This window comes from Protopterus annectens, chromosome 11.part0, assembly GCF_019279795.1.
Source record: "Protopterus annectens isolate FY-2018-M chromosome 11.part0, PAN1.0, whole genome shotgun sequence".
NCBI lineage: Eukaryota > Metazoa > Chordata > Ceratodontiformes > Protopteridae > Protopterus > Protopterus annectens.
In genome coordinates this window covers 409,510,955-409,524,275 of record NC_056745.1, presented here as the reverse complement: position 1 = coordinate 409,524,275, position 13,321 = coordinate 409,510,955, and the positions used below count along the sequence as shown (strand labels likewise).

Here is a 13,321-nt window from a genome sequence, read left to right as displayed (position 1 = left end):
ATTATCATGACTAACAGTACAGGTACTACCAGTCATGATAATATTACATGTGCACGCATTTCAGCACATCATCATTTGGTAATATTAAAGACTGGCAGTCATGATATATTGCACGCTTCTGCACATCATCTTTGGGCAATATTATTATCATGACTAGCAGTACAGTTACTACCAGTCATAGTGTGTGTGTGTACACCTGCACACATGCATGTACACGTTTCCTTCTGCAATTCATCATTAGGTAGTAGTATTATCATGACTAACAGTACAGGTACTACCAGTCATGTGTGTGTATGTGTGCATATGTGTGTACGACTGCACACATGTATGTACATGTTTCCTTCTGTAATTCATCATTAGGTAGTAGTATTATCATGGCCAACAGTACAGGTACTAACAGTCATGATAGTGTGTGTGTGTGTGTGTGCATGCGTGCTTCTGTACATCATTTGGTATTATCATCATCATGACTAGCAGTACAGGTATTACCAGTCATGGTGTGTGTGTGTGTGTGTGTGTGTGTGTGTGTGTGTGTGTGTGTGTGTGTGTGTGTGTGTGTCAGTGCGCTTCTGCGTATCATCATCATTCAGTAATATTATCATCATGACTAGCAATACAAGTACTACCAAGTCATGATAATATTGCCTAATGAAAAAGTTCTGAAATTATTCTGCATTACAAAAGAATGCCAGACTCCAGGGAAACTTATTTTCTTACCAGCTCTGTACTTTTTTTTAAAGGTTAGTCAAAGAAAAAAACAGAAATGCCACTGGGCTATCAATCAGCATCAGGTAAAACAGGTGCTTCTGTACATCATTTGGTATTATCATCATCATGACTAGCAGTACAGGTATTACCAGTCATGGTGTGTGTGTGTGTGTGTGTGTGTGTGTGTGTGTGTGTGTGTGTGTGTGTGTGTGTGTGTGCGCGCACGCATGCGTGCTTCTGTACATCATTTGGTATTATTATCATCATGACTAGCAGTACAGGTATTACCAGTTATGGTGTGTGTGTGTGTGTGTGTGTGTGTGTGTGTGTGTGTGTGTGTGTGTGTGTCAGTGCGCTTCTGCACATCATCATCATTCAGTAATATTATCATCATGACTAGCAATACAAGTACTACCAAGTCATGATAATATTGCCTAATGAAAAAGTTCTGAAATTATTCTGCATTACAAAAGAATGCCAGACTCCAGGGAAACTTATTTTCTTACCAGCTCTGTACTTTTTTTTAAAGGTTAGTCAAAGAAAAAACAGAAATGCCACTGGGCTATCAATCAGCATCAGGTAAAACAGGAAAGAGAAGTACAGGTGGGCCACATGATATCAGCACGCCATACAAGTGCACGTGACTGACACACACCTTCTGTTAATTAAATATTCAAATTTACCAAAATATAATAGTTCGATAACTTTGTTGTACATTAGGTGTAAAATCCAAGTTTAATTTTGAGTGGTTTTAAGTGCTCACTGCTAACATTTTAAGAAAAGAATTCATAGCCAAGAAACATGAATCTTACTGGTCCACAGCCAAAACATTGTTTACAAAATAACAATTTAACCATTTTGTGCGTTTCCTAGGTAAACACAACATTAGTGTTTTTCTACAATTACCTACTTGTTTCATTTCTGACAGACAATGCTAGATATTTTAACAACAAATGTTGAAAGCACTGATTTAAAAATTACTTTTAAACAATGTAATATAGGTGATTAATATATTTTCAACTCCTATTATCAGTGTTAATCTGTGAAAATATACTTACAAAAATAATATTCTTAGTTGCTGCCATTAATCGTTCTGAATCTGATGACCATGCACAACATTTCACGAACACTTCCACTTCATCACAATCAGATTCAGTAGCTCGAAAGGCTTCTTCCACATTGATTGTTTTCCAAGAATTAGCAGAAGAAACATCCCACAGCTACAATGGAAAACGGTGCAGCTAATGAAGTTAAAACCATTCAAGTACGAATTTTTTTACTTACCACCATCAATAATAATAATTACAGGGATACTTTTTTCAGGTACTTCACTACTATGCAACAGTAAGAAGTGAATGGCTAAAACACTAAAAAGCAATGACTGATGTAGAAAGTGAGAGCAGTAATAAATAGCAACAACAATATTACAATAAAAAGCTTTAAATGATTTACATCATAAACTATTTACTGTTAGCTGGAAAAATGTTTGCAAAAGCAGATCTTTAAAAAATGATGTTATAAAGGGGGCTGAATGGAGCGATGATAAAATCTGCAAGCAAAGCAGAGTAGCATTGCTGGTAATGAATTCATCCTCAAGTCTTGGTGAGTACCTTTCATGAGGTGGACCCTTCTTTTACAAAATCTCACCCAGATGACACTGATATACAAACTGTATTTTATATAGCATAAGTCATGGACAGAAGTAGGTTAAAAATAAAAAAAAAAGTGCCCAATCTCGGTAGGTGCACTAGTGCCATAACTGGAAAAAGTGACAGTGTAGACTCCTCAGTTATACACCATTTAGACTGGTTGATGTAAAGTACAGTTTTGTACCTACCATAAATGTAGATGTTCGAAGATCCACATTGCTGCAGTCCTTACACTTGGGTAGTCCGCTGTCCTCGGTCGGCCCGAATATCAAAGTATAAGGCTGACGTCGGTCAAGGCGCATTTGACTGACATCAGGACGTCAGGGTACAAATGCGCATGACCGACGTCATATCCTCAGTCTTTTCTTGCCCCAGATGTCAGAAGACCCTAAAAATAAAGGTCAAAACCAAAAGACAGCAAACAACCAACCCACCACCCTTGCACTAACTATATGTACAATATATACAAAATACAATATGTACAACCCAACCCACACAACCACCTCTAACTACAGAGGGAAGGAGGGAGGAGTAATGGACTGCAGCAATGTGGATCTTGAACATCTACTTTTATGGTAGGTACAAAACTGTACTATGTTCTTCATCTCACATTGCTGCAGTCCTTACACTTGGGTAGAATCCCAAAGCAGAGGTAAGGGAGGATGGCTAACTACAAGGAAGCAGGAGCTGCCAAGATGCCCTGCAAAACAGCAGTGGCAAAACCAGCCCTGGATTTAGAGTAAAGCGGCAGGTGATAATGCCTAGAGAAAGTATGCACTGAACTCCAAGTAGCCGCCTCCAAAATATCCTTGGTTGCCACCCCTCAAAAAGCTGTTGAAGTGGCAGTAGCCCTAGTGGAATGAGGCCTAATCCCAGCTGGAATCTCCTTGCCATGATGGGAATAACAGAAAGCAATGCAAAACCCAATCCACTTAGAAATAGTTTGTTTTGACACAGGCTTGCCCTGAGAACTCAAAGCAAAAGAAACAAACAACTGCTGAGACTGCCTTATCCCTTTAGTTCTGTCCAAATAATATCGCAACTGCCTGTGTACATCTAAAGTGTGCAAAATCTTTTCCCTTTATTTTGGGGATTTGCATAAAAGTAGGCAAATGAATAGTTTGGTTTAAAGCCACACTAGAAACCACCTTAGGCATAAAGGAAGGATTAGTACGTAATGAAACCCTATCCTTATGGAAAATCAAGAAAGGCTCAACCATAAGGGCCTGCAATTCAGAAACCCTTCTTGCAGAGGTAATTGCCAACAAAAAAGCAGTCTTCCATGACAAATATTTCAACTCAGAAGTAGCTGCAGGCTCAAAAGGTTGTAGAGTGAGTTTCTCCAACAAAAAATTGAGATCCCAAGCAGGAGTAGGCGCTTCTGGGGTCTTATATTCTTTGCCCCTCTAAGAAATTGCTTGAACAAAGGATGAGAAAACAAAGGTGGGTCACAATCATAGTGAGCCGAAATTGCTGCAGCATGAATCTTAATAGAAGAGAAAGACAAACCTTTGTCCAGTAACTCAGTAAGATATTGAAGAGCCACACTCAAATTAGGCTCAGAAACATCAAAATCTTTTGCTGCACTCCAAAATAAAAATCTCTTCCATTTATCTGCATACACTTTCCTTGTACTAGGCCTTCTAGCTTCCAAAATCACATTCAAAATTTGTTGTGGAAGTTGAGACCCTCTATGGTTCAAAACAGAATATGCCAGGCTGTTAGGTGAAGAGAGTGAAGTTTGACATTGAGCAAATGGCTGTCCTCCTGTGACAACAGGTGTGGAATCAAGGCAAAGGCCATGGAGGCTTCCGTACCAGACTTCTCAGTAATGGGTACCAGTGCTGTCGAGGCCAATCTGGAGCTATTAAAATCATCCTTGGCTTGTCCTGTCTGACCTTTAGAAGTACCTTTGGGAAGAGAGGCAGAGGTGGAAAGGCATACACATGAAGATTGCTCCAATTGAAAGAAAGAGCATCCACTTTCCAAGCTGTGGGATGAAACCTTTTGTGCAAAACTTTGGCAGCTGATGGTTTAGTGGAGAAGCGAACAGATCTATGTCTGGAGTTCCCCATGACACTGTCAATTTCTGAAACACATGAGGATCAATTTCCACTCGTGGGGATCCATAATTGCCTGCTCAACACATCTGCTAAGGAGTTCTGTGCTCCTGGCAGAAACCTTGCCTGTAGATTGAGTTGTAAACTGAGAGCAGTCTCCCACAAAATCATTGCTTGCCTGCATAGAGGATAAGAATCGTTCCCCTTGCTTGTTGATGTACCACATGACAGTTGTGTTGTCTGTTAGAATCAACACCTGCCCTGGAAGAAGTAAATCCTTGAAAGCTATTAATGCAAACTGGACTGCTAACATCTCCTTTAGATTGATATGTAGATGTTGTAGTCTGGCAGGCCACTTGTCTTATATCCACTTTCCATTTAGATGAGCTCCCAAGCTTTGTCTGAGGCATCTGTCGTTAAAATCTGACTCGCCTCTGGCGGGTCACAGAGAGTCCTTGTTTAGGTGACATTCCTGAGCCCACCACAAAAATTCCTTTTGAATGCAAGGTATTATTTGAATGACAGTGTCTAGATCCTGGCAGTGCTGTGTCCATACATTTTGAGATACCATTGTAGCTTCCTCATATGCAGTTTGGCATTGGGAAGCACCAGAATACAGATGCCATGAACCCTAAGGCTTGAAGGACTGTCCTTGCAGTCAGCCTGGACTGATGAGATAGCTGATGGAAGTAAAGGGATAGACTCTTTTGTTTGTCCGGGGTTAAAAGGCCATCTGGGATGCTGTATTCAGTCTCACACCCAGAAAGCACATGTCTTGAGAGGGTACTAGACTGGACTTTATTTCGCTCACAGAATACCCTAGGCATCTTAGCACTGCTATCACATATTCCAAATGACGAAGCTCTTCCTCCTTGAGCCAGAATCAGGCAGTCGTCCAAATAAGGATAGATCTGTATTCCTTTCAGCCTGAAGAAAGCTATCACTGGAGCCAGAACTTTTGTGAACACTCTGGGCGCACTAGATAAGCCAAAGGGCAATGCAGAGAACTGATAGTGAAAAGTCCCAGCTCGGATACTTCCTGCAACTTAGTCTGATAGGAACATGAAGGTAAGCCTCCTTGAGATCCAAAGTTACCATCCAATGATCTTTGCCCAGCAGAGGCAAAAGCTGTTGTAACATCAACATCTTGAACTTGGGAATGTCCAGATAAGTGTTGAGGATAGATAGATCCAAAATTGGTCTCCACGTGTTCCCCTTCTTTGGTACTAGGAACAGGCGAGAATAAAATCCTAGGCCCACTTCTGGCATAGGGACTATGGCCCTAGTTGAAGTAACAGAGAAATTTGCTTGTGAGCCTCTATTCTTTGTTGAGGAGGAACGTCTGGCATGCCTCTGAAAGGAGGCAAGGTATGGAAATAAAACCTGTAACCTTGGTGTATGATATCCAATACCCATTTGTCTTGGGTAATTAAACTCCAGTATTCTTTGAAAAGTGCCAACCTTCCTCCCAAAGGTGCAGCCAGGAAGGCTCTGGCAGCTGAAAAGGTAGGTCATTGGGTCTGTTTAGGACTGACCCCTGCCCTCACCTGAAGACTGTGCAGGAGAACTCCCTGTTCTAGGCCTGAAAGAGCCCTGAGCTCTGCCCCTACCACGTCTAGATCTACCCCTAGACTGGGAATCATAAGAAGGATCGTCCACCCTTTAGCAGGCCAATTTCTGCTAAACTTTGGAGGCTAAACCTGCTAAAAATCTTTAACAGTCTGCATAGACTTAGCTTTGTCTTCCATTTTCTTTAAAACTGCCTCAACAGGAGGACCAAACAACATGTCAGATTGTAAAGGAGCATCTAAAATCCTTGTTTTAACATGTTCAGACAAATTTTGATCCCTTAGCCAGGCGTGCCTGCGAAGAACTGACCCAGTGGCAGCCAGCCTAGACGAGGCCTGTACAGCATCAAAACCACATTGCAAAGAATGCTTACCCACCTGTTCAGAAACATGTACTAAATCTTGCAACTCTTTACAATCAATACCTACTGCCAGAGCATCAACCTTAGACTTTAATTGTGAAAGGAGATAGTTTTGGTATTTTAACATGTGAAACTGGCAATTCAAAGCCCTCATAGCAAGAGTGGAAGAAGTATAAACTTTCTTTCCCCATCTATCCAAGGCCCTAGCCTCTTTGTCTGCAGGAACCGGATTCTTAACAACAGAAGCCTTAACACCTTTAGGCCCCTGGCTAACAGTTTCTGGGTCTGCCCTAGGACTCTTAAAAAGATACTTATGAGCTTCAGGCACCCTGTAATACCTATCTGGCTTAACAGGAGCAGGAGACAAAGAATCAGGATTAAGAGAAGCCTCTGTAAAACATCTTCCACTACATCCAAAACAGGAGGTATAGCCAAAGGCCTATGCTGGAGTAGAAACAAAAATTCCCTAAGCCTTTTCCTGGAATCAGAGAAGTCCTGACCTTCCCACTTAAATGCTCCCTCATGGAATGAAGAGTTTCTGAAAAGAAAAATCCTCAGGAGGAGAAGCAGAAGGAGTAGAATCATCCACATCAGAATCAGAATAAGGAGAGTACTCCTGCAAGTCTTCAGCCGAAGACTCTGACACATCTGAAGCCTGCTCCAATCCCCCCAGCTCAGGCTCCACCCTAGGCCTCTTATCAGGAGGGGCATAGAACCCTAATCAAAGTAATCAAATCTTCTGCCATTTTAAGCATATGCTTCTTGGGCACAGTACCTGAAGAGCTAGGGTAACACCAACTGAAGCTAAACTGGCCTGCCCCTGGGAGAAGCCTTAGAAACAGAAGGAGAGGGCCTAGCCACCCTAGGAAGGGAGGGAGTATAGTAACCTGAGAAGCCCCTCAGCTTGACTTGCCTCCTGAGAGGCCACATCTTGCAATACTAAAGTCTCACCCTGGGAACACAAAGAAACCTCCGTGGAGCCACGGCTCCACCGACACCTCTAAAGAACCGCGTCCGGTACAGGCGGTTCTTCCAGCCTAGCTTAACTGCTTTGTCCTTGCGCTTTTTTATAATTGCACCGCTTCCCAAAGACTAACCTTGCACAATCAACCTCCTCTTTATAGTGCGTTTATTAAATCTAGCACAAGAGCGACAGCCAACAACGGCCCTAAGCAAGGAATACAAGTATGATAATCTCTATGTATCTGTTTCCCAAGAAATGCAATTATTGACTTTTTCTGACATCCGTAAATCACTGAGGCAAGAAAAACTAAAATATTCCCCAAACTTTGACCTCGGTCTGAACTTCAAATCGAAATCTCAGAACAACGGCACTTGCAATGCTGCTTCTGCATCGGACCATGCGGCAAAAAAGACTGAGGATATGACGTCGGTCATGCGCATTTGTACCCTGGCGTCCTGGTGTCAGTCAAATGCCCCTTGTCCGGCTGATATTCGGGCCGACCGAGGACAGCGGACTACCCAAGTGTAAGGACTGCAGCAATGTGAGATGAAGAACATCAACAGTTTAATGGGCAAACTTGTGTGAATTTACAGAAATAAACAAAAAAATTTAGTGTAACAGGTTAATCTCTAGGTTGTCAAGTACCCTGTGACTAGACAGTCCATTTTAATAATAAATTTTGTCTGTGTGCATATGTATGCATTGGTGGGATTCATTCTAAATTCCATATTATATATACAGCTATAATACCTGCAAGGGGTGGGAGTTGCACAGGGATTTACTTCTAACTGGCCAGGTAAAAGATCAACTGAATGCGAAAGGGAGTAAATCCTGCAAGACTGTCACCCTACTAGATACTTAAGTATTAACTACCAAAGTATTTAAGTTTTGGTTGGGTTACTGTGTAAAGTGAAGCAATCAGAACATCAAGAAATTTATGGGTACTTTTAGCTTGGAAAGGATGTAATGATCAGGTGGTAAGGTCAGGCAGGACTCTTCTGTGGGTAGAGGTGGATCCCATTCTTTCAGCTGGGGGTTAACATGATTTGGCAGGGTGACCAACAAGGTTGTTTTACAGAATTAACGTAATGTGCCAACTGCTCATGATGAGCTGCTCCTTGGCTAAACTGGGAAGTAGTTTCTGCTTGATTATAATAAAAAATAAACTAGATGAGATAGAGGGAAAATCCCAACAACTCAGAAAGAGAGGTGGTAACATACCAGTCATAATCTTAACAATCACTGTACGTCTCTCCAGTGAAATGGAGTAATAATGGTTTCTTAACATGATTGCTGCAGGCCTGTATTAGTAAAGACTTAAGTTCTGTTTAATATAAAATAACACTTTTTACTGCTCATCAGACCAAAACCTCTTACAGTTGCAAAGGTACTTACTATGCTATCGATCTAAGGCACTTTTAGCCATTATATTTCATGTACTGATAAACCCATAGATGGAAAGAACATTTACACATTGCTCCATCCATATGGGACAAGGGTGCTAAACTGGGACTGAATTTATGGATACTCATCATTTGCCAAAATTACGTCTGAATAGAGTAACAGAAGTACTTTGCTTTGTGAGTAGAGGGAGACAGTTCCACAGAAACTGTATTTTCTGTGATGCATACCTATCCCTCTAACACACTCTATTTATGTTGCAGAACAAGTGGAGATCCCTTGAGTGGCTGTTTAAACCACAATTCAACTTGTGAATGTGTAATAGGTCTGACAGGATAGTGATTTTGAGACTCTATACACAAGGCACCTCTCAGTAGCCTATATGATATAGAGAAGTCGAACAAGGGTCTGGGATGGGCTACACAGTTTTTATGATCTTGGCCCTTTCATTTCTTACTCAAACTGTTGTGTACATTCCATTTATGTCAAGTGTTTTGAACAAGTACATACTGAAAGAGGCACTACACTCAATGGCTGGCCTAATGAGTGATGAGTACAGTGGAAAGACCACATCCCTTGTCCTGAACACCATACATTTTGTAATAAGCTATGAGATGAAAAAAGGACTTTCTTACAACAGTGGATATGTGATGATTGAATGACAGTTGATTTTCAACATAGGTTCTCGAGCTCCTAACTACTAAATCAATTTTTAAGGGTATGTTGTCAATGTCATAGTTACAAGGGGTCCTACTTGCCAAGGGATACAATTACACATTTCCTGGAATTTAGTTTTAGGCCATCATTTTGAAACCAGCAATTTGTTTGGTATATGCCCTCCTGAAGGATCCTGATGTCTTAAGGGAGTTTATGATAGCACTAAGTTTGCAGTCATCTGCAGATTTGGTCAGCCACAAACTGCTGACATCTGCTTTGACTTCCAAGAAGTAAACACCAAAGAGGAGTGGTCCAAAGACAGAAACTCGGAGAACACCAATAATCTCAGTTCTGCTGGAGGAAGCCACGCTGCAATCCTTTATTTCCAGAGTTTGATTTCTGATCCAGTTTACTATCTAGTGAGTTAGACAGGGATTTAAATTTAACAGGGAGAGTTCATCTACAATACCTGAGTGTGGAATGGTGCTGAATATCTTTGCAAGATCTGGATATGTGGTATGTACTTCACATGCCCTCATCCATTGCTTCAGTAACTTTCCATGTTAAGTTAGGCAGAATTTTCTTTTAGCAAATCTGAACTGTTTTGGGTTGAGAGTCTGTGGGGTGCCTTTATCCTTTATGGGTCCATAACTGAGTGGGTCTCGAAGCTCCACCATTGTGCAAGGGAACGACTGTTGCTATCATTCGTTCAATTGGCATTAAGCCTACTTTTTATTTATTTATTTATTTATTTTAAACAAGAAACATCTTTATTAAATTATCACTTATGATACAGGCAATCATACATTTACATAAAAGAAAACAAACCATATTGACATAATCTTACTTACAAGCATTATATATCACAAACCATACTGATATATTTTAGTTGCAGACGTTATACATCACTTATGATCTGCCCAACCACTGTCAGTCAAAACTTTCATAGCTCATTCAAATCCTGCCTTCTTTTAAATCTCATTCCTCCCCTGTATGTACTGTTCCCACGACTCCCATTTTTTCCCTGTAATTTGCTACTTCCCTTTTCTAAAGATCCCATTTCCAATTGTTTTCTCTCTGTTACTATATTCCCTACTTCTAGTATAGTTGGTTTAGACTTGGATTCCCATTTTCTAGTAATTACATTTTTGGCAGCCACCATAATTAGACTCAGCAAGGCCTTACTATGTCTAGGCAATTCTGATTCTGTATCATAGCTCAGAAAAATCATTTCCCTAGATGTACCAATTTGCTCACCCAGTTTCTCTGATAAGAGCAGTCTGCAGGGAATCTTTAAGGTCTGCCAACCCATTGCACTCCTAGACATTATGTTTCCAATTACCTCTTTTTTCCCTATCACACCTCCACCATTTGCTGTCTACTTGAGGAAAAATTCTCTGGAGTCTACATGGGGTGTAAAAATAACTATGTAAACACTTCCAAGCAAAAATCCAAAATCTTCTAGATTTTGTTGCACATTTGGGAGACATACATATATCCTCTCATTCGGTCTTTGCGAACTGCTTAGCCAGTCTCTCTTCCCAATCCTTTCTAACCTCCTCTAATTGAGTCTTATAGTCATCATGCAATATTTTCTATGCTCTACTAATTATTTTTTTTTAATAGCAACTTCTGTTATGGATTCTACTAAAACCTCTGGCAGTGCTGGTCTTTCATTTAGGAACCCACAATTTCTTTCTCTTTGCCTATAATCTGATATCAATCCTTGATAGGGAAGGCAATCTCTAACCTACAGACCAAATAAATTCTTGGAGTCTTCCCATTCTATTGCCTTCCGCGCTTTAGTTATTTGCTCCCAATACCTTGGTTCCTGTGCCAGCTTTCTCCAATAATTTCCAGCCCCTCTTGCCTATTGTCTGTATTCCTAAAGTCATCCCTATAGGCAGAATCTCCTTTTTCCATTCCCATGCTGGGTTAGTTCTTAGAATACTTGCTGCTACTTTATGAATGTAACGTTCTGTATGATTATTGTTATTCTCCTCCATCCAAAATCTCAGTCTCTCCTTGCTTCCTGTGCTTCTCCACTGTTTCATGATCATCCCTTTCCACTCTGAATTACAGTTTTCTGCTTATGTTATATATAGGAGCCTTAGCTATGTAGCTCTGAAATACCCCTTCAAATTGGATAATCCTAATCCCACTTGTTCTACTGGAAGAATCAGCTTATCGCACTTGACTCTTGCCATCCTCCCCTCCCAGATAAAATCCTTGAGCTCTTTATTAATTGCTATCTACAACTTCTCTGGTTGATAAAAATATGCCTGATCCGTGTGCAAGACTAAAGGGACTAAAACATTTTAACTGCTTATATCTTATATAACAGCTTCCAATTTCTCAGTTTTTGTATTATCTTTTGTTTAGTCTCTTCCCACATATCCTTAGCTACCACACCGGAATAATTTTTAAACCATATTCCTATGTACTTCATTTTATCATGTTCCCATAAATATGTATATTGCTGAACCAATCTGTGTCTGGTTACTTAATTTACAGCTATTGCTTTTGTTTTAGCTTCATTAATTTTGTATCCTGAAAAGATATGAAACCATCTCAAAATGTTCCACAACACTGAAATATCCTTTTCTGGTTTTATCAGGTGTAACATATCATCTGCAAATAGAGCCAGCTTTTCTTGACTACCATACCAATTATATCCTTGCATTTCTGAGCCCCTTATTTTGTTTGCCAATAGTTCTATATATATAATGCAGATAACAAAAGGAAAGAGGACACCCCTCACTGGTTCCTCTGCTCAAGCAGATTGTCTCTGATCCCTCATATATCCTCCTAATCAACCTTATAATTTTATCAGGGAATGCAAATGTTTCCGTTGCCCTGCTCAAAGTCCCAGCCTACTCTGTCAAATGCTATCTCTGCATCAAGACCCACCAACAACAGTATTTTCTGACATTCTGCTCCCCTCTGGATCATCAATGTTCTATTAATGTTCTCTTGCCTCCCTTTCACAAAACCACACTGATTCATATCTATCAATTTTGGCATCACTTTTGCCATTCTTTTAGCCATTATAGACAAGCACTTTATAACCATAGTTTAGCATTGAAATGGGCCTGTATGAAGCTGGATCTGTACTCTCTTTTAGGTATTACAGCCACCACCCCTTTCTTTTAGGATGTTGGTACTTCTCCTCCTCAAACTACAAAAAAAAAATCCAAATCCAGGCTAATATAGAAAAACTTGTGTAAGAGATCTGACAAGTCATTTTCCCATTGTAGTAGTTTTTTTTTTTGGATTTAGACAGCACCTTCAGGACTTGTTCTTGGGAGGGGGTATAGATAGGGATATGTGATCTGAGAGAGTGAAGTTTGACCTAAGTCTACCCATTAGTAGATTTGCAATGTTCTCTGGGTCCAAAATAAGTAATATTTCATATTATCTCTGCACGGTCAGAGGTTTCTAACATGGTTAAAGAAGGCTTTGTGTGGTTGTCCTTTACCTGGGTGGCTATTTTTATCTTATATCTGGGCTTGGTTGATTTGATCAGAGTCCGTAGCTCCTTGTTTAGCAACAGCATTTTTGGTAGCTTGAGAGCTAAATTTAATTTTGCCTGCAATGAGGTTTTTTTTTTTACTATATCGCCCGTTTATATTAGGATTGCAACATAGGGGTTTACTTTTTAATTTAGCATTGCCTTTATTTCTGAGGGGAACAGATACGGCTATTTACATATCCACAGAAACTGGCAGAAAAGCTTTCTGCATGAGCAATGGAATCATCAAGATGGAAGGGGATTTTGAATTTAGTTAGTTCACAATCTCTGAATATAATGGTATTAGAGGTTGAGTCAGGCTTCAGACTTATGGCAAATGCGACTGATTTATGATTTGATTTTACCAGGGATGAGGTTACAATTTGTGGGGAGCAAAGCTGCCCCATACTGGTAAGGACCAAGGAATTTCTACTAATGAAA

The 13,321-nt window shown here is 40.3% G+C and overlaps 1 protein-coding gene across 1 annotated transcript in view; it reads right to left on the bottom strand.

Annotated features, from left to right (window-relative positions):
- Positions 1-13,321, bottom strand: part of APAF1 (apoptotic peptidase activating factor 1) — a 2,040,921-nt gene that overhangs the window by 1,147,739 nt on the left and 879,861 nt on the right. Inside the window, exon 16 of the mRNA XM_044087206.1 lies at positions 1,767-1,928. Coding sequence (XP_043943141.1) covers positions 1,767-1,928 — 162 coding nt within the window. The remainder of the gene's footprint in view (positions 1-1,766; positions 1,929-13,321) is intronic.